Source organism: Solanum lycopersicum, chromosome 11 (assembly GCF_036512215.1).
Source record: "Solanum lycopersicum chromosome 11, SLM_r2.1".
NCBI lineage: Eukaryota > Viridiplantae > Streptophyta > Magnoliopsida > Solanales > Solanaceae > Solanum > Solanum lycopersicum.
The window spans coordinates 4,521,889-4,541,464 of NC_090810.1; the positions used below are offsets into that span (position 1 = coordinate 4,521,889).

The 19,576-nt window shown below is 31.9% G+C and overlaps 2 protein-coding genes and 2 long non-coding RNA genes across 33 annotated transcripts; 2 read left to right on the top strand and 2 right to left on the bottom strand.

Annotated features, from left to right (window-relative positions):
• Positions 1 to 2,940: 2,940 nt before the first annotated feature.
• LOC104644476 (uncharacterized) lies at positions 2,941 to 6,395 on the bottom strand. 5 transcript variants are annotated; one of them, XR_011212551.1, is made up of 3 exons: positions 5,693 to 6,395; positions 4,622 to 4,729; positions 2,941 to 3,861 (listed from the first exon to the last, which is right to left on the bottom strand). It is a non-coding gene; the product is annotated as an uncharacterized lncRNA (long non-coding RNA). The 5 variants fall into 5 exon arrangements; XR_011212552.1 differs by having other exon boundaries at positions 2,941 to 4,156; positions 5,404 to 6,374; XR_011212553.1 differs by having other exon boundaries at positions 3,698 to 3,861; positions 5,404 to 6,392.
• A 956-nt stretch (positions 6,396 to 7,351) lies between these two features.
• Positions 7,352 to 9,296, top strand: LOC104644477 (uncharacterized). 26 transcript variants are annotated; one of them, XM_069291250.1, is made up of 9 exons: positions 7,372 to 8,057; positions 8,134 to 8,202; positions 8,266 to 8,325; positions 8,389 to 8,448; positions 8,512 to 8,571; positions 8,635 to 8,694; positions 8,758 to 8,817; positions 8,881 to 8,949; positions 9,029 to 9,296. In XM_069291250.1, exons 1-9 carry the CDS (start codon positions 7,569 to 7,571, stop codon positions 9,134 to 9,136), a joined length of 1,035 nt encoding a protein of 344 aa, XP_069147351.1. In that variant the 5' UTR covers positions 7,372 to 7,568; the 3' UTR covers positions 9,137 to 9,296. The 26 variants fall into 26 exon arrangements, with proteins under 26 accessions (XP_069147338.1, XP_069147341.1, XP_069147340.1 ...); XM_069291245.1 differs by having other exon boundaries at positions 7,369 to 8,057; positions 8,635 to 8,817; XM_069291244.1 differs by having other exon boundaries at positions 7,370 to 8,057; positions 8,389 to 8,571.
• Positions 9,079 to 15,333, bottom strand: LOC101251535 (probable glycosyltransferase At5g03795). Its single transcript, XM_004250115.5, has 6 exons — positions 13,238 to 15,333; positions 12,878 to 13,153; positions 11,559 to 11,845; positions 10,174 to 10,406; positions 9,495 to 9,652; positions 9,079 to 9,354 (listed from the first exon to the last, which is right to left on the bottom strand). Exons 1-6 carry the CDS (start codon positions 13,412 to 13,414, stop codon positions 9,253 to 9,255), a joined length of 1,233 nt encoding a protein of 410 aa, XP_004250163.1. The 5' UTR covers positions 13,415 to 15,333; the 3' UTR covers positions 9,079 to 9,252.
• Positions 15,334 to 16,519: 1,186 nt separating this feature from the next.
• On the top strand, positions 16,520 to 19,183 carry LOC138339532 (uncharacterized). The gene is made up of 2 exons (XR_011212348.1): positions 16,520 to 17,680; positions 19,027 to 19,183. It is a non-coding gene; the product is annotated as an uncharacterized lncRNA (long non-coding RNA).
• Positions 19,184 to 19,576: the final 393 nt, after the last annotated feature.

Here is a 19,576-nt window from a genome sequence, read left to right on the forward strand (position 1 = left end):
ATCTAAAATACCGATAGATGTGATTCATGCAAAAATCATACAAATTTAAATTGTATATTTGAAAAAGGAACAAAAACGATTGAAAAACGAAATATTCAAAGGAATTCTATCATATCAATGTGAAAAAAGAATAATAAGACGGGTAGATGTATTTTATTAGTATTTTTCAGTTATTTATAATATAATTCTTATATACTCAAGAAAAAAAGTACATCAGAGTATATGTTTTAATATAAAGATTCAAACTCATGGATATTCCAATAAAATGTAGAAAGTGACATATTAACTACATGTCCAAACAAAAAAATTACTAAGAAAATATATATTGACATTTGATATATTGATTAATAATGTACTATCCCTCATTTAATAGATTATAGATGTTAAATTTGTTAAGTTTCATTTTGATCTTCATCTCAAAACGATCATCATAATTAATATATAGTAAAAAAAATAAAGAGATAATATTACATTTGGAAATAAAGAGCGCTATATAATTGATTGAAAAAAAATAATCCTTTAATTTTTATTTTAAAGACCGCGCGAAGCGCGGCCAAATTCCCTAATAAAAGATGTAACTTAAAAGAATCAAAACATATTCCAAATTTTAGTAAGAAAGTAGACAAAAAATATAGAAGAGTTTTCTTGTATGATAAGAAAATACGCAGAAACTGATGAGACTTTTAGTTCTAAAATTTTATGGCAATTGAGATGAGTAGTAAATTTTTAGACATTCAATTTTGTACATTAAAGAATAAAATAATTGGAATTGTATTTGTCATTGTTCTTTTTTTCTATAATATAAATAATAAAAAAATATAGATATATATAACCGTCCCTTCATTAATATAATATTTATTTATAATAAATTAAACAGACGAGGGACCAAAATGCCCTTGAACAATTGAAGTTAGTACAAAATCACCATTCACCCACATAGTGATTCCAAAATACCATTGACCTTTACCTTTAGATCCTATATTACTGTAGCTAAAATCTATCAATTCAATTTGATTTTGTAATTTATTGTAATTAGCTTATCAATTTTTTATCGTTATCAGTTTGTTTATCGATTTGTTAAGATTTGACACCAAAAAAATATTGAAAATTACTTTAAAACATGATAACAAATCGAATAAACTATGAACATGAGTTCACAACTCACAAATTACATCAAACTCAAAAACAAACACTTTTACATTGTAGAATACCAAATGTTTGAGATAACCAAAAATAAAAGTAGAAAACAAAACTCTAAGTCAGACTTTTTTTATATTAAATGGTATAAATTTATTATTTAATTAATATGAAATTATCAATTAACCAGTTAAGAAGAAACAACAAACTATTAAAAACCGATAACCTAATATCAGAAAAACTAAAATCGTTATCAAAATTACAAAATCAATAACCCAATAATGAACAACCCTATATATTACCATATTTTTAACCGTCTATAATTTAATTCCCACTAATAAATTCATTATTAACGCGTCACTTATCTATTGGTTATGCGATAATTAATCTAAACTAATTAATTACTCACCATTGCTCTCACCAAATCGACCACCCCAAATTAAGCTAACTTACGCATTTCCCATCTCTCTTCAAGGGTGGCGTTTCTATTATCCGACATCTTTTTCTTATTTCTCCTAAAAAAAAGGGGGGAATTATAGGAGTTTAAAATTGTAAGCTAATTGGTGGACGAAGAATAGTTTTGGACCATTTCTCTAATAGTTCAAAAGTATTTTAAGCCCTTTTCCGTAAATTAAATAATACTTCCATAATAAATTAATCATTTTAATATGAAAATGATTTTAAAAAATGAAACTAGAAAAAGAGAGAAAAACGGGAGGAAATATGGAAATAGAGATTATAAAGAGTTGCCTAATCACCAACCTTTTGTATGATACTCATTTTTATATATATACTAGAGGGCCCAAACATTATAATTGTTGAAATGGTAAATGCTTAAATAAGTGCTTTTAAGTTTACTTTTATCATTCGCTAGACACTTGAAGTCAACATGGAAGAGGTGTAATGTTTCTTAGAATAGCAATTTTCAAGTATTAGACTACATGAATATTAAGCAATTAAAGTCAACATGTATAGGTGTAATCAATTTTGTTGAAAGTATTAAGCAAGCTACAGTGGACATTGTTACATTGATATTAGATGAGGAGAGCAAGTGAAGTTTTGTGGAACTGCATTGCCTTTCATTGATACAACTATGTCTATATATACATGTCACTAGTCGACTACTTCATTTACAAAGCTAACTAACTGACGGTAAGTTTTATCTAACAGACTCTGTAACTAATTAGTATTTAAGCTAAACTAATTAACAACTTAATGCAACAGTCACTCTTTTCCACAAACTTCCATATTAAAGACTTACATGTTTAACCTAAGAACTTCAATGAAGATGTCTTCTAAGAAAAGTTTCTTTGGAAATATCTAAGTAAACATGAAAGCCATAACAGAGCAAATAGGAAGATTTTGACTGGTCAGAGAATAATTGTTTTACTATTATATATTACAGTTTAAAACTGGTTCAATTGGCTTTGTGGTGCATATGTTTCTTGAGAACCAGAGAGAAATTATAATCTACACTAATGTAAATACCAGTAAAAATCATGAAGAATATTTGCATCTTCATTGATTGGGCACAGTAATACAGAGGAAAAGAAGTGCTAACAAAGAAATGGAAAACAAAACTATGGTAAAGCAAAATTGCAGGGTCAGGTCAAGCCTAGTAAAGCCTTAAGCATATGTTCTGGTCCAATTGTTTGTTTCTCTTCTCAAACTTCATTGTATATATTAGATAAGTAAATGAATTCCGTAGAATATAGAAATTGGCGCAAACACTTCGCAAACAAGAAAGAGGGAAAACGACAGTATGAAATTAATTTAAACAAAAATAAGAACTCATAGAAGCTATTACTTTTCTATATAATTTGTATAATTCAAAAAGGTGATATTCAATTATTCATATACAGATAACATGAAAGCAAATATATATCACCAGCTTCAACATATGTGGAAGCAACAAACTAGCACCAACAAACAATACTTAACACAATAATCATAATCGTCATTTATAACTTAGCTAAACTTCAAAAATTAAACTATCCTCTAATATTGACTATAAAGAAAGATGTCATGAAATTTCATTGGTGTTACAAAAGAACAAGGTTGATTCTTTCATCAAACAACTCATATCAAACAAAATATTTCAATTTTGATCGGGATGGACTTACCAAACCTATTTAATATTTGAATACATGAAGCTGCAAACTAGCCAAATGTATACTGTACGTAATTACAAGTATAATCCTTCTTCCTCAAGTGCTCTGTATTTTTTTTTATTTTTTTTTTGGTAACTAACGGTTTTATTTAATTACCAGTAACAAACATTACAAATCAAGCTGCCAACACAGAAAGCTTAGTTCTTTAGAAGGATCTCATACTACTATAGCTCTAACATATCATTGTTCAATACTTATAGCTATGTAACAAGTGCTCCGTATTGGAAAAGCACCATCTCATCACTTCATGAATTAAACAAGAGGATAAATTTTTCACCCTAGAGAAGACATGATAACCTCACCAAAAGACAACTTTTTTTATATGAGTTAAGTGTTTATCTGACTGGTTTGTATCGGAAAGGTAACGAGCTTTGTTTAAACATCCTAAATAGTCCATGAATGAAACATAAACTTTATTTATTTGTTTAAACATCATAAATAGTCCATGAATGAAACACAAGGATAGGTTTTCGGGGGAGAACATGTGATAATCTCACCAATATCTCTGCCTGATCTATTACCACGTTGAAGTGTGACCATCTCTTCTCAAAATCTAAAGATATCAAGAGATTACACTTTTATTTACTTAATTATATCCCCAAAAATCATAGACAAATGTAAGGACTTAAACAAGCACTTAGCACATAACTTGATTAGATCATACTAAAGGATATGCACTAAAAAATTCAGTAAAATACATGTGGATCAAGCATGAATTTAATTGCAGCGACACAACTTATCAAGTTAAAATTGATCAACAGATATGGTAGAGGGACTAACCCTCTTGCAGGCACCCTATCCCGCATAAATGGATGGTTACTAAAGAAAAGGACAACAATTTTTGGACACTGTAACCAAATAAAGATGATAAGTTACAACTGGAACTAACAGATATTAGCAAGGGAATGAACATACAAATTTTGAAACCACTACTGCAACTTTAAGACAAACAACAGTTGTTCTAGCACACTATGGTGTGCCTGGAAGGAAAATTATAACGTAATTAAAGGTTCAATAAAACTAGAGTTCCTTAATCTAATACATATCTCTACAACATTGATGTAGAAACTGCTAACTTGCATCATAGCTAATGCAAGTTTTTATTAATAACAAAGACTTAACCATAACTAGTTTGTATCATATATACAAGTCCATTACTTTCATCGTCTTATATTGTTTTAAGAAAAAACCAGTATCTATTTCAATGAGCAAAATACACAGTAATGAAATTGGACAAATCATTCAATTGAAGCATAACAATTCATTGAAATAAACTGAGTGGACTATCATGAAGTGAAAGAGATTTGAAATACCTCATCGATCCAACCCCTCATTCCCAAGCAGTTCTCCCTTGATCCTTAAATATGATAAGCAGAGAAAGTTTTTCCTTGTTCCTTGTTCCTTGAACCTTGAATATGTGCCTGAGTTGAAAATTTACATGAGAAATGATTTCTTTAATAGATGAGTGCAAAAACTATGTATCTCGGACTGTCCTACAATATTTCTGCACATGTGTCACACATCCTCCAATGATGGAAAATTATAGGAGGGTCTCCAATACGTATCTCATTAACCATCTTTAAAAATTACTAGCAACATAGTTAAAAACCAATCATAAAGAGATAAGTATCCTATTCATCCACCACAACTAAGCTAATATCCACAACTAAGCAACAAGTAATCCATCCAAATGTATTATTTTCTTAGCTCCAATAGAAAAGACGATTTTACTTGTTTTCATATTATGCCCACAAAATTTCTCAAACAGTGTTGAAACAGAAAAGCAATAAGACGATTCTTAAATACACCAATCAAAAGTTAATCCTCATTGACAAAATAGATTCAAAATAGAATATCTAATCGAATATTGTAATCAATCTGAAAAGCTTAAGCTACATTATAATAACAATCAGATGGTAAGCAGTACAGAGCTAAACTCCTTAACCCAATAAGGGTACCAAAATTAGCAACAACGGAGAGCAACAATATAATAATAATAAGACTATCAACATAATATACTAGTATTATTTTCAAGTAATTGGAGATAGACAAAAATTGGTACTACTACATAAATATGAGTATCAAATATACTTACAGTCACATGAAGTGTCAATATCCCACCCAAGTGATGTTGAATTATCAATATATTGAAACAAAAAGAAACTAAGATTAATTTCTTTGTTTTCTTTGGCATGCATAAACTTGGGATGGTAATTTCTCTTACAGAATCGTGATTATACCTTTTCCAGAAAAAATAGGACTACAATCTATGAGATATTTACCACTAAAAATAGTTAAATACGAAGAAACCTCCAACACCAACCTCCCATTAGAAAAAAATCATTTTTGGCTGAAGTGGGTTAGTTTATAATCTAGAAACCCACCTCCTTTACATATTTTACAAATAAAAAGGAAGCTCCATGAAGGGGTACTTGGCGCAACAAACTCTTAAGGAATTTTGAAGAGTAGCAATAATCCTTTGTAGAAGACTTTAAGAGAATGACGAAAAAAATCATGCACTTGGGAGAACGGTGAGCGCCAATCTAGGGTTTGAATCTCGAGCGACTGACCACCAAATGCAAACCAAACTCGAGGAGATTTTCTCACGACTTAGGATTAGAGAAAACGTGTGAAATTTCTTTGGTGTGAGTGTGATTGTTCCAAAGAAATTCCACACTTTCTTGAATCTAAATTTTCCAGATTTCTTTCTAACCTCTGCCTCACTAATTTTTATTTTTTTTCAAAGAAAATCGTAGAGAGTATATATAAAGGGGATTAGGTTTTGTTGGAGAGGGAAAAATCCGGATCGAAATCGCTTCGAAGCCAATCTCCCATTGAAATTGAATCCTTTTCCTCTTTTGAAGAAACACCTTTTCCTTCAAACTTGTTCCATTCCGAAAGAGGAAAAGAGGGTCGATGGCTCGGATCGGCTCGGATGTCCTTGGGACGAGACGTGTCTCGATCTCAAGGCCTCCAAGGACAAACACGCGTGATTTGCTGCCTGCAACCGAGAGAGACAAGGAAGAAGACGACAAAGAGGAGCAGGTTGCCTTATGCTCTCCATCCAGTGCGCCTTTGTACGTTGATGGCTAAAGTTGCAGCGTACGGGCTCCTTTTGGAAGACAGGAATTTGGGTCGGGTTGGAGGAGTTGGGATTGGGCTTAGAGATATTATGGGCTGCTGAAAATCTTAAAGGATTTGGGTTTGGGTATTATTTTGGAATTGGGTCGGATAGGAGGAAACAAAAGAAAGGGTGGGCCATTGGATTTTCAGAAATTGGCCCAATATTTCTTTTTGATCAAAGAGACTTATCAATTTAATGAAACTAGAATTTAATAGAAAACGAATTAGTATAATTGATTAACAAGCTTCTCATGGTTAACAAAATAAAATAATTAATTTGAATAAAATAAGATTCAAAATATAGGCTAAGATAATTAACCAAATATTTATATCAAAACCAAAATATTACTATTGTTTTCTATTTAAAAACATTGATAAACTATAATAATTATAAGAATAAATATGCGAGCCCCATACATTAGCTAAACGTTTATACCTCTCAAGTCTCAACTATACCCTCTCTTTTATTGACTGAAAAGATGGTTTTTCTCGATTGGACAGAAAATAAATAGTACAGTATTATATATTCCGGTTTATTGAGTGTAAATAGTTAAGAATAATTCCAGCTAGTCAGTCTCAACGACTAACCGCTGATAACCGTTCACTAACGCTCTATTCCCTTTCATTTGCTTAGTATAGCATACTCATTTATTGCTAATTTTTGGATGAACAATACCTAGTGCCGAACTTTGACTTCTTAAATAAACAAATAAATCAAATAATATAAATTTACTACACTTTTGTGACTAAATGAGCTGAGAATGCATTTTAATTAAGAATTACGAATTTATTGATAAACACGTCATGTATTTATTAACTCAGTAGCGTAAATATAAGTATAAAACTAAAAAAAGTTACTTGTCGAATGATTTAGTTATTTGCATTTAAGATTTTTATGTTTGAGATTTTAAATTAAGAACTCTAATTTACAATTTAGATCAAAATAGTCATATTAAACTTGCATAATATTCGCTAGCTAATACAAATGAAGACTCAAAAAATGGGGTAGCCATTTTTAAAAAAAATATAAGTTAGCTAAGACCGTTAAAATCACACTTCCCGCTCTTATTCTGATGACGCTATATATATCTTCTCATATGGTATTTACATTAGAAATTCTAAAAAGAGACAACAGAAATGGTGATAGTACACCAACAGCAATCGAAGAAGAGACGGCCAAATTATACCCCTCGACGGCCGGAGATGGCCGCCTCCAATTTTCCGACGAGAGGTCGTTCTACCAATTTTCCGACGAGAGGTCGTTCTACCAATTTTCCGACGAGAGGTCGTTCTTCCAATTTCCCGACGAGAGCTCGTTCTGCCATTTTTACGATGAGAGGTCGTTCTGCCAATTTTCCGACGAGAGGTCGTTCTGCCAATTTCCCGACGAGAGCTCATTCTGCCATTTTTCCGACGAGAGCTCGTTCTGCCATTTTTCCGACGAGAGCTCGTTCCACCATTGTTATGACGGACACCGTCCGGAACAAAAGGCAAAAAACAGAGACAGAAGAATTGGTTTTACCTTCTGCTCCGGCCACTTTTACTCCAATTACAAATAGGATCATCAATCTTCCTAAAAGCACCCATCAAACAAATTCTAATTGGTTCTTAAATACTACTAGACAGGTCTATAAAAGATTCACACTTTTTGTTTTTATATGAAGTTACCTTTCTTACAGTTCTTGTTTTCTTTTTTTTGCAGACCCAAATTCTGCCCAGTGAACAAGAAGTTGAAGTTGTTAGGCCGTCTCTGGAGAATCATGGCATGGAGGTAAATTTAATTTTTCTTTCAGTCCTTGATTCTTGCGTTCTTATTCTTATCTATCTGTTGCAGATGCCCAGTGACCAAGAAGTTGAAGTTGTTAGGCCGCCTCTGGAGAATCATGGCATGGAGGTAAATTTATTTTTTCTTTCAGTCCTCGATTTATGCGTTCTTATTCTTATCTATCTGTTGCAGATGCCCAGTGAACAAGAAGTTGAAGTTGTTATGCGGCCTCTGGAGAATCATGGCATGGAGGTAAATTTATTTTTTCTTTCAGTCCTTGATTCTTGCGTTCTTATTCTTATCTATCTGTTGCAGATGCCCAGTGAACAAGAAGTTGAAGTTGTTAAGCCGTCTCTGGAGAATCATGGCATGGAGGTAAATTTATTTTTTCTTTCAGTCCTCGATTTATGCGTTCTTATTCTTATCTATCTGTTGCAGATGCCCAGTGAACAAGAAGTTGAAGTTGTTAGGCCGTCTCTGGAGAATCATGGCATGGAGGTAAATTTAATTTTTCTTTCAGTCCTTGATTCTTGCGTTCTTATTCTTATCTATCTGTTGCAGATGCCCAGTGACCAAGAAGTTGAAGTTGTTAGGCCGCCTCTGGAGAATCATGGCATGGAGGTAAATTTATTTTTTCTTTCAGTCCTTGATTCTTGCGTTCTTATTTTTATCTATCTGTTGCAGATGCCCAATGAACAAGATGATGAAATTGATATGCCTCTTCTAGAATATTATGGCACTGAACAGTCTCAAGTAAGAGTTTTTTTTTCGGTCCTTAGATTCCAGTTTTGTAAAGAACTCTTATACTTATATTGTGTATTCTATTTTGTAGGATGATATTGCAGTGAATGAGGAAGTCGAAATGGCTAGTGGGAGGTCATCTTTTGTTCTCAAGTGCCTCTGTGGCAGAAAAATTAAATTCGAAATGACAGAGTTATAATCTGAATCAGAAGTGATGATTTGTATGTGTACTGTTCAGTATGTTTGATTGCGAGAGCTAATTTCGGTTATAATTGTATAAAATGTACAAATGCAAATACATATGTAGCTTCTGGTCTAGTATTTGATCACGTGATGGCGAAGCCAGAGTTCATACATGACCATATGAAAAGCATCATGTCTTATAGGAGGTGCATTCCACTGGAAGTGCTTCTTAATCTGAGAAAAAGAAGATTAATCACAAGAAATTTACTAATATAGACTCATAGCAAAGCAATTTGTGTCTTCTCACATACACTAGCACATTATGTACGAACGATGGGTATAAATACTCAAAACGTATCAAAGATGTTACTCACCTTTACTAAATTGTCATGCAAGGTGACAAATTCTTCTTGTGTGATGTTCTTGAGAATTTGCTTTAGGTCATATACATCCTTCTCCCTCAGTACGACCGCAAACTTACGCCAATCAATAATGTCATTAAATGGCAAATCATAGTAATCAGAAAGTATCACTGCAAAATGACCCAAAAAGTAGTGGAGACTTAGGAAGGAAGCATTGTGAAAGTTAAAACAATCAGATAATCTTAATAAAAAAGATGAACAAGTATGTTGAACAGCATTTCACCATGAATTTCTTCACACCAGATTGTTTTTAACTAACTTGGTGACCAATTACTTCATCTGCTCACTGTCCCCCCACCCCGCATTCCGTATGACCCTCTAGCGCCTTACCTTTCGAGAGAAAATCATTTTCTCAAACAGAGAGAAAGAAGACTAAAAAATGAATTTGTGAATGAAGATCAAACACTTGGTTCCACACTATCTTACAAACCTTTCATATCCTATCTTAAAGCTTATTATAAATTCGGCATAATTTCCACAAGAACTGAGACGCTAGGAGAAGGTAGTCATTTTAAGAAGAAACTCTACCATCGCTCAACTTGGTGTGTTCATGAGATGCTTAATTGAAGATAAGACAACATAATAAAACACAATGACTCTTTCAAGCTGTCAAAAAAGCTCAAACACTTACCAGGAACACATCCATAATGTATTGAGTCTGTTATACGAGCGCTGTTAACCTGGGAACCACCTGGACATATGCAGAACTTTGTCCTGTAAAATCTCTTTTGATAAACAAGAGGTCCTGTAGCCCTGTTTATCCTATTGTTGGAAATATCCAATTCAGTGTCATTTTCCCACTGACGTGCCAGGATAACCCTGATTTTAGAGTTTCTATGACCTGCCCAGAAACCCAAAGTTGTCCTGTACAAATTAGGATCTCTGTTACTGACATGCTATTTTCACTAATTGTATTGGGCCTCCAAGAATTAGATAGAACTACAACTACCTGATCAATCTACTAATGTATGATATTCAGTTTAATCTTAACACAAATGGCCATGAAAGATATTTAAGAAGTATCTATCTGTTGAGTAAGACGAGTATTGTTTCCGACTTAGAATCACTGTTAAATCATCTGCAGTCCTTAGAAGACTCTCTTTTCAGTACCTTTTTGGTACTGTTTGATAAAAATTTCTAACTTCTCATAAAAAAGAGCCATGAAACTAATAAAATACATGTGCTCACTCGTGGGATCACATTGGGATGTTGTTGTTGTTGTTTGTGCCCACAAATAGGAAGATCAACATAAAAAGATACTAAAGAAGAAGGCATATATATAAAGAGATGCCAAGGGGATGGTAGATGCAACTGAGAAGTATAATTATCAAGGGAAGGCACACAAAAGATGCAGTTGAAAATTACTTCTATAAATATTTGTAACAGCGAGATCATAAGCTTGAATTAAGACTTTTAAAGAAAGGTATGAGTTGCAGAAAAGGGCTATAGAGTCAGTTAGAAAGTGCTGAATCTGTGGAATTACACTTAAGAAGGGGCTGAGCATGTGGACTCTAATAGTGAGATATTACCTTGTGCGCACCCAAAGAGTAGCGGCTGCGGGTTTCCCTTGTCATAAAAAAAAAGAAGACAAATTTCTTCTTAAACATAGCCTTGGGACAAGTAAAAGAAAAGGAATGGGTATTCAGTTGGGAGAAAAGGGCATATCCTAGTCATTTTTTCATCTTCCAATTTTTCCATATTTAATGGTGTAATTCAAGTGCTATGGAAGAAAAACTATCGCGCATGATGGAAGATTGGCAGTAACACAAGGGCCCAGGTTGAGAGAAATACAAATGCTATAAAACTGCAGTCTGTCAGTAAACTATCACTAAACTGGTGCAGATGTTTTTTTCCTTCATCCTTGGCTCAATGAGATGTCGGATTCTAACTATTCACATAGAGGTAACCATGTTGGATGTGTCAACAGAAAAAAGGATTAAAGACAAAAAGAAGTAGAAATTTGTATGGAAAGAGAATGATCTGATCTGTGGCACATTCATTATCCAACAGGATTACCTGTTCTCAATGTCATTTCCTCCAGCAGGAAGGGCAAATGGCTGCAGAACTTGTGGAAGAGCAACATCCTTATGCGGAATATATCCAACATCATAGCTAGGGGAGCACACGACACGGATTGCATTCTTTACAAGAAAGGGATGCCCTTCAGTTGCCCTGACCCCAACATCATGACAGGTAACAAAGAAGTGATCTGCACCCATGGTTCTATTCCAGTATGGATATTTGGCTATCAAACTATCAACATAGTTCTGTACAATTATGGTCATGTTCTCATATGATGTTCCCTGCATTCCATCAAAGAATTCTTACATAATATATGAGGAGTCCCAAAAGTTAGGTAGTGCCAAATACCCCAATCTTAAATAGTATATGTGTTTCAAATTTTTTATGTTCAAAAAGCTAGGATCAGAATAAAATTTTATTTTATTTTTTGAAAAGGAAGCTCGTATCAGAATATACACTAAGATTATGAGCCAAATGTATATGTCTTCTCAGAAGTACGAGACTTTTCAATGTTGGCGCAGAATGATAATCTATACAAACCAAGAGCTGGTACTACACAAGTATAACAAGCAGCACATGTTACATGGATATAGCAACAATAGGGAAGGCCAAAAGAGAAAAGTTATTTACACAATAAGTGCAAAGGAGAAAGAAGTGACATTACTACGTACACCGTGATTCCCAGTTCCCTTATACATGAAAAATCAATGTTCTCAGCATTGGTTGCAGCATTTCCAGTTAAATAATTAACACTTGGATTAGAAAAACTAACACATTCAGCTAACACGCCCGCATTAATAGATGCTGGAATCGGACTTCTGATTCCTAAGAAGATAATGTATACAATAGACAACAGTAATGTCTAAACTCCAAAGTAATTGTACTTCTCATTCATGCACCCTCTCTAGCATAAGATCTAAATGAATTAGACAAAAATTAGCCATCGTGTCTTCGACTCCTTGTTAACCGATCTGCCAGTCCTACTTAACATCCTCAGCCAAGAAAAAAACAAATGTTTTTCAACCTTGTTAAACCAATCGAATCATATTAATGAACTTAGAGATTCTATCACCAATCAAATGGATTACAAAAAGAAGCCACCTGATGCAACTGTTTAAGGTATTCATTGCCACTCTCCATTCAAAAAATTCAGCACATTAGCCATTAAACTGTAATTACTGTAACTGAACTTCCAATATCTAACTATTTTGCACAACATTTACTCAATAAACATCAAACAAGACTGAATCTAACACCAAAAAGCAAATCAAAATAAGATTTTGAATTTGAATACTTCAGAACACAATGCTTACCTTTCCTCTCATCTTATGACAAGAGATCGGAATGAAGAACAAGTGAGCCTCATTTGGATCCTCAGTAACAAACTTACTCTCTCGAATATTCTGGAAGAAATATCCTTCACTAGAATACTTCCCAGTCAGCTTCCTTGGCGTTTGATAAAACGTTTTCGGATCTCCATCTTTATATATATACACCTTAAATTTCCTCTCCATTTCTTCATAATTCAACCTAAACACTCCCGGCGAATTATACACATCCGATAACACCTCCTCCTCCTCCCTAACAACCTTAAATCGCAAATAAATAAATTAGTTGAAACAAGCATAAATCAGCATGTTTTAGAAGAATCTAGAAGAAAATGTTAGCAGTACCTGAGATGATTGCACGATGAGCGAAGGAGTTTCAGAAGAAGGAGAATTAGGAGAGTGGAAGGATTTGAGGGAAAGGTATGTGAAGGAGAGTAAGGTTAAGATGGCGAGAGAGAGGAGGGAGCTTTGGAGACTGCAGTAACTAGATGCCGGTGGTTGTGAAAGTTTCGTCGACCACATTGCCGACAGAGTGGCGGATTCCGGCGGAAATTTTTCGGTGAAGAGGAGAAGTTTGGGCTCGGAAGTGAAATGTTTGACTGGATTTGGGCTTTTCACCAGATTTGAAGGCCTAAATACACATTCATAAACATTTCTACTTTTTAGAATATTTATTACTACATCTCGATTTAATTTACACTTTTTAATCACTTTGTACAAAAATAAAAAAATGTATATTTGATAAATCTACACTATTTTATTCAAATTCAACTCCACTTATTTGAAGAAGAAAAACACAAAATGTACTCTTCTATTTTAATATTTATATATTTTGAAAATAATTTTCAAATATATCAGAAATTTTTTATATTTCTTAAATTTTGTGTGCAATTAAATTATACTCTCTCTGTCCCTATTTACCTGTCCATATTTTATTTTATATGTGTTTCTATTTACTTGTCCATTTTAACAAATTAAGAAAGGACAATAAATTTTTTTCCTAATATGCCCTTATTTAATTCTAAAAAAATTCTAGTACTAGTAGGGGTGTGCAAAAACCGAACCGACCAATAAACCGAACCAATAAAATGTTATTGGGTTATTGTTATTGGGTTACTGGGTTATTGGGTTTTTAATGGGTTTAGAAAAAATAATTATTGGGGTATTGGGTTGGTTTCGGTTTTTCCTATTGGGTTATTGGGTAAACCGATAACCCAATAAGACGATAATTATTTACTACTTTACCCTTCCTCAATATTAAATATACATAATTTAATACATAAATAGATTCAATATTAGCTTTTCAGGCTATGTGATTTTTTGGTTACGAAATTGGTGAGAACTTCATTGATTATCTGGTGGATCAAGCAACTGTTCAAGATTGTCTCATTGAAATATTTTATTTTAGTTTTAATTCTAGTTCGTAATTGTAGGAGATAGCTTTTGCAAGTTTGTGAATGTTAGTAATTTGATCAACATTCAAAGTTTTCTATTATGTTTTGGCGGTAAGTTGGTAACATGTAATTATAACATACGTACTATTATATATTATTTGATCGACATTTTCTTATTGGGTTAACCGAAACCGAACCGATAACATCAAAAACCGATAAACCGATAAAGAATTTCTTATTGGTTTGTTATTGGGTTAGCATATTTTAAAACCGAAAACCGATAAACCGAATCGATTATATGTAAAACCGAACCGAACCGACCGATGCACACCCCTAAGTACTAGTAAGTTATAATGCAAGTTTTTGAAATCAGAAAATAAATTTATTATACTTGGAATTACATAATCTTTTAAGCAAAGAATAAAATTATAACTAACATATGATAATAATTGGTGTCTTAATATGTTTGTCACTTCTAAAGTGGACAACTAAATAAAGACAAAGAAGGGAATATTAAATTTACAGAGAGAGAAAAAAAATATTTTATTCAAAAATTGTTATATAAGGTCTAAGGATATTATAGAATATATAAGATCTCTGCATATAATAAATTATAAAATGCAAGAGAAATATAAAATTTCTAATTCGTTATTTTGTAAGATAATTATATTTAAACTATCGATTTCAACTAGACTTCATATTGATGCATTAATCATGAAGCATGTTCACATAAATATTTAACAAATGATGAAGAGAAAATATAAAGAGGATATATTATTATTAATTATTATAGTATGATTATAAATAAGAGAAAATTCATTAACTGAAAAAGAATGAATAGGATTGAATTAAATAACCATACTATAAATAACAAAAACTAAGGAATTGCATTATCTATTGAAATATTAATATAAAGTCAATCGTGATTGTAACTAAAATAAAATCATAGTAATTAACTATTAATAATATATTAAAAGCGAGAAACAAAATAACTAATTTTCATCAATTTGCTGTATTTTTCTCTGCATGCCTTCTGGTTATTTGCCTCTCTCATGCACTGTGTAGACATAAAAAGAAAATCATTTATTTAATTAATAACTGAAGGCAAATAAATATTTAAAAAATAAAAGATACATTATTTTAAAAATTAAAATAAAATTTTTTGATATAAATTTTAATTAATTAATTTTCAATATAAATATTAAATATTGAATAAAAAACCTACGCCATAAAAGGAGTCAAGCATAAGACTTGAGCCAATATCCGATGTTCAAATGACAGCTGCGTTACAAAAAGAAATCATACGTTACAATTTTAATTAATAAATAATATGAAGCAGATATAATTAGGATAATATATCAAGATTTTATTTTATTTTGTACAACATTCAAAATTTACTAAATCAACTAATCTCAATATTTTTAGTTAATTACTTCAAAATAATAATAAAAATATTAAAATAAAACCATATAAAATAAAAATACCTGATCCTTTACGCCACTTCGTTAATATCGTATGATAGGAATCACATTTATTGCTCCTATCTCCTTTTTCGCACTACAAAAAATACAATTAATTATTATTATTATTTGAATGGATATAGTGAATCAAAATGGTACATTAATCAATAATTAATAAAAGTTTGAATAAAACCCCTCAAATCTTAACCAGTTAGAGATTTGGAGTTAAATTATAGGAATGAGAAAAAATTGTTAAAGAGAGCTTTCTTTTAAATAGATATTACGAGTCGATATTAAATTATTAGACGAAATCTTATTATGAAATTTGAACACCAAATGAGTGGATAAAAAAATGTTGATATACTTAGGTCATGTAATTAACCTATCACTTGTTTAAGCGACAAATAATAATAAATGTATGCAACAAGAAGAAAATAATAATTAGAAAGTGCTAACAAGTCATGGGTTACGTCCCGCCATATCTTAGTTAAATTTTGCATTTGAAAGAGGTGGAAGGGGCTAGAGTTGTGGAGAAGTTTGCGGAGAACTCTAGAACCTTTTAGATTAATCAAGAATTCCTTAGAATTCTCTAGAATAATTTAGATATTTTCTTAAATGATTTGATATATTCTAGAAAGTGTAGACTTTTCTAGAATAGGGACCAAAGCATAATTATTAGAAGAACTTGTAAGTAAATTTTATTTACACTTTAGCTCCTAGATAGTAGTATAAATAGGGAGCTCTCATTTGTAAATTATCGAAGCTTGAAACAAGCAAACCAAACAAAGTTATAAGTAATTTTTCCAAGCAACACAAAAGCGTTCTCTTTCTTTTCTAAAATAAGATTTCTTTTTTAATTTATATATTTTTAAAGTTAGCCTTCATTTTCAAAAAATAAATCTAATTTTTTTTATGTATGAAATATATTCTATTTAAACTATTTTTGAAAGTATATTATCATCAAATACATAATAATACAAACTAAATATAGTACATGAATAATTAAATGATGAAGTGATTAATATTTCAGAAAATTTGTGATTATTCATAATTAAGCAAACGGAAATATCGAGAGCCAGAAATATTATCAAGGCTAAAACTTTTATGATTTTTTTTTGTATTGTCGACACTCAATTTTGATCGACCTTTAACAATTTGAGGATTTTTATTCGACTAAATACGTATTCTAAAATTTACCTAAAGTTTTAAAGTTTTAATCGATTTTTCTCAAAAAATTATATATTTTAATATCGTTTACTTTATAAAATTATTATAAATATTATTATATATTTTTTTATTTTAATGAATTTCAAATGTTTTAAAATTTAAATGATTTTCAATTATACAAAAATATTTTAATATATGTAATATTTTAATTAAATAGTTATTCCTACACTTTCCTTCTTCTTTTTTCCGGCCGGCGAGGCCATCAGCTAGAGGTGGCAACGCCCCTCTGTCGCCACCCCTCTCCAGCCGCCTCCCTTTCCGTCCTTCTCCCTCTCCCCGCCTCCACCTTTTCTCTTCTCCCTCTCGCCTCTCTTCTCTTCTCCTTCTTCTTTTGCAGGCAGCAGCAGCCTAGAGGAGCAGCTCCGACTCCAGAAACTCCACGCAGCAGCGGCCGGCCAGCAGCTCCAACAACACCAGCGCAGCAGCTCCGAGCAGAGAGCCATCGCGAGGAAAACAATCCAGGCAGCAGCTCCAGCGCCTCCCGCCAGCAAGCAGTCCGCTCGTCCCCTCCCTTTTCCGGCAAAACAATGGACAACAACTCCAGCAGCTCCGGTCAACAAACACAAGCAGCAACGCCAAACAAGAAAAAAATTCTGGCGAGGAGAGCAACATCAACTCCGGTCAGCAGCAACCATAAGATAGAACAAGTGAATCTCTATCTCCGGCGAAGTTTGAGTTCAAAGGCGGATCTCAACAGATCCGTCCAAGTAAGTTTTAATCCAAATGATTTAAATCTTTTTTCATTACATCATTGGTTATTGTGAGATGATTGCTTCGAGAGTCTGTGTTTGGCATGTTCGATTTGATCTTAGTTGTTGATTTGTGCTCCGTTATTCCATTGATGTGTGCTCAGATCGTACACAGGTATTTTTTAACTTTCGTTTACTGTTGTACAGGTTGCAAACAAGCAAAATGTGTAGATATATTATTTTGTTGTCCATGTTCATATTATTAGTCTTAATCATATAATATGGCCAATTCGAAATATCCTTGATGCATTGTCTTAAGCTTTGAACTGTCTTTTTGTGACTGAATCAATTTCGGCTCTAATAGTATTGATTGTGGTTAGCTGCCCTCTATCTCAAGTTATTTCTACATATCTTAAAACAATTTTAAAATCTTGTTATGCTCAGGCTGATTGGTTATCCCAAATCCTCTCCCTCTAATTGATCTCAAATTGTTGATGTATTTTAGCCTGAATATTAGTCATTTGTGATGAATGACTTTACGTGATTGCTTGTTTATATATGATAATTGGCTGATTTTCTCTGGCTAAGTTAATTTGAAATATGTCTATCATGATCTTTTTCCTTCAATGATGTTCAATTTCTAAAATATTTTTTCTTGTCTTGATGATGAATTAAGTTGACTATTATATACTTCGTATCAAGAAGAGTTTTCTTTCCTTGCTGAATTTCTGATAATTTTTCTTGCTTATCTCTTTGATAGTGCTTTGACTAATTAATTAATTAGTGTGGCTAATTGGTAACTTCTTACCTTATTAGGAAAAAGTTGTCATTCTCTTATTTATTTATATTCGGTAAAAATATATATAAGATAAAGGCTAATTTCTTACTTGTTTATATTTGGTAAATATAATTAAATATTTTCTGATTTTGGATTCTTCTTTATTTGTGAAAAAATATTACTTTATTAATTTATTCTTACTTGTTTATATTTGGTAATGAAATATTTTAAAATTTTTGATTTGGTCCTCTTTTATAATAAGGAAATCAATATATTTAATTGATTCCTTTAAATATTTTTTTTCCTTATTTGCTTTCCCCTCTTTACTATATAAATAAGACCCCTTTTATTCATTATCAAAAAAAAAAAAAGACATACACTCATTCACTCTCAATCACAAGTTCTCTCATCACTCTTCATTCTCATGCTCTCTTGCTACTCTAAATACATTAAGATTTCGATAAACATTCAAGTGCTCTTCTTCGCTACCTTGCTTTTTGCTTTTGTTCGAGTAAAGGTTGTATCAACTTGCTTTTCATTGCTACCATTTCTAATCTACTCAACCGTTATATGACTGTTTTAACAGGTTTCAAACTTGAAGTTCAAGTTGAAGATCAACCATGAAGAAAGATTTATTTGTTTATTTGAATCTATATTTCTTTTTCTTATTTTTATTTATTTGAATGTTGTAACATTTGTAACTCTAAAGCTCTCATATATAAATTTATTTGGGGATCGTCTAAGGGAGTAGGATTTACATGCCTACTTGTTCATTGTAATTTTTTAAAAAAAGTTAGAAATCATGCCTATAGGTTTTTATCTTTAACCACCTAGAATTATTGTTTGTAGGTGTTATAATCTAACCAATTTTCAATTTGCTTGACGCTTTTGTTAATAAGTCTTAAAAAAAAAAATTAGATTCCATTAATTTTTTTAAAATGTTAAAATCAAATCCTAATAATCTAGTAGGTTGTTAGATGTTAAAAATATGTTATAAATTTTCATTTGTCTTATCACGTAGTAACTGTGCCTAAGGATTAAATTGTTCATATTATTTACAAAATCATGCATATATATGTTACTTTGTTTTTAACACCTAGAAATCATGTCTATAGGGTTGTAAATAAACCTTTAGC

Bases quoted from the DNA above. Each gene is read 5' to 3' on its own strand.
- LOC104644477 (XM_069291237.1), top strand. From the start codon at position 7,569: ATGGTGATAGTACACCAACAGCAATCGAAGAAGAGACGGCCAAATTAT. The intron at 8,058-8,133 runs GTCTATAAAAGA...TTTTTTTTGCAG, and splicing joins TCTTAAATACTACTAGACAG to ACCCAAATTCTGCCCAGTGA. The intron at 8,203-8,265 runs GTAAATTTAATT...TATCTGTTGCAG, and splicing joins TGGAGAATCATGGCATGGAG to ATGCCCAGTGACCAAGAAGT.
- LOC101251535 (XM_004250115.5), bottom strand. From the start codon at position 13,414: ATGTGGTCGACGAAACTTTCACAACCACCGGCATCTAGTTACTGCAGT. The intron at 9,653-10,173 runs GTAAGTGTTTGA...GTCATTTTGCAG, and splicing joins ACATTATGGATGTGTTCCTG to TGATACTTTCTGATTACTAT. The intron at 9,355-9,494 runs GTGAGTAACATC...TCTTTTTCTCAG, and splicing joins TGCATGACAATTTAGTAAAG to ATTAAGAAGCACTTCCAGTG.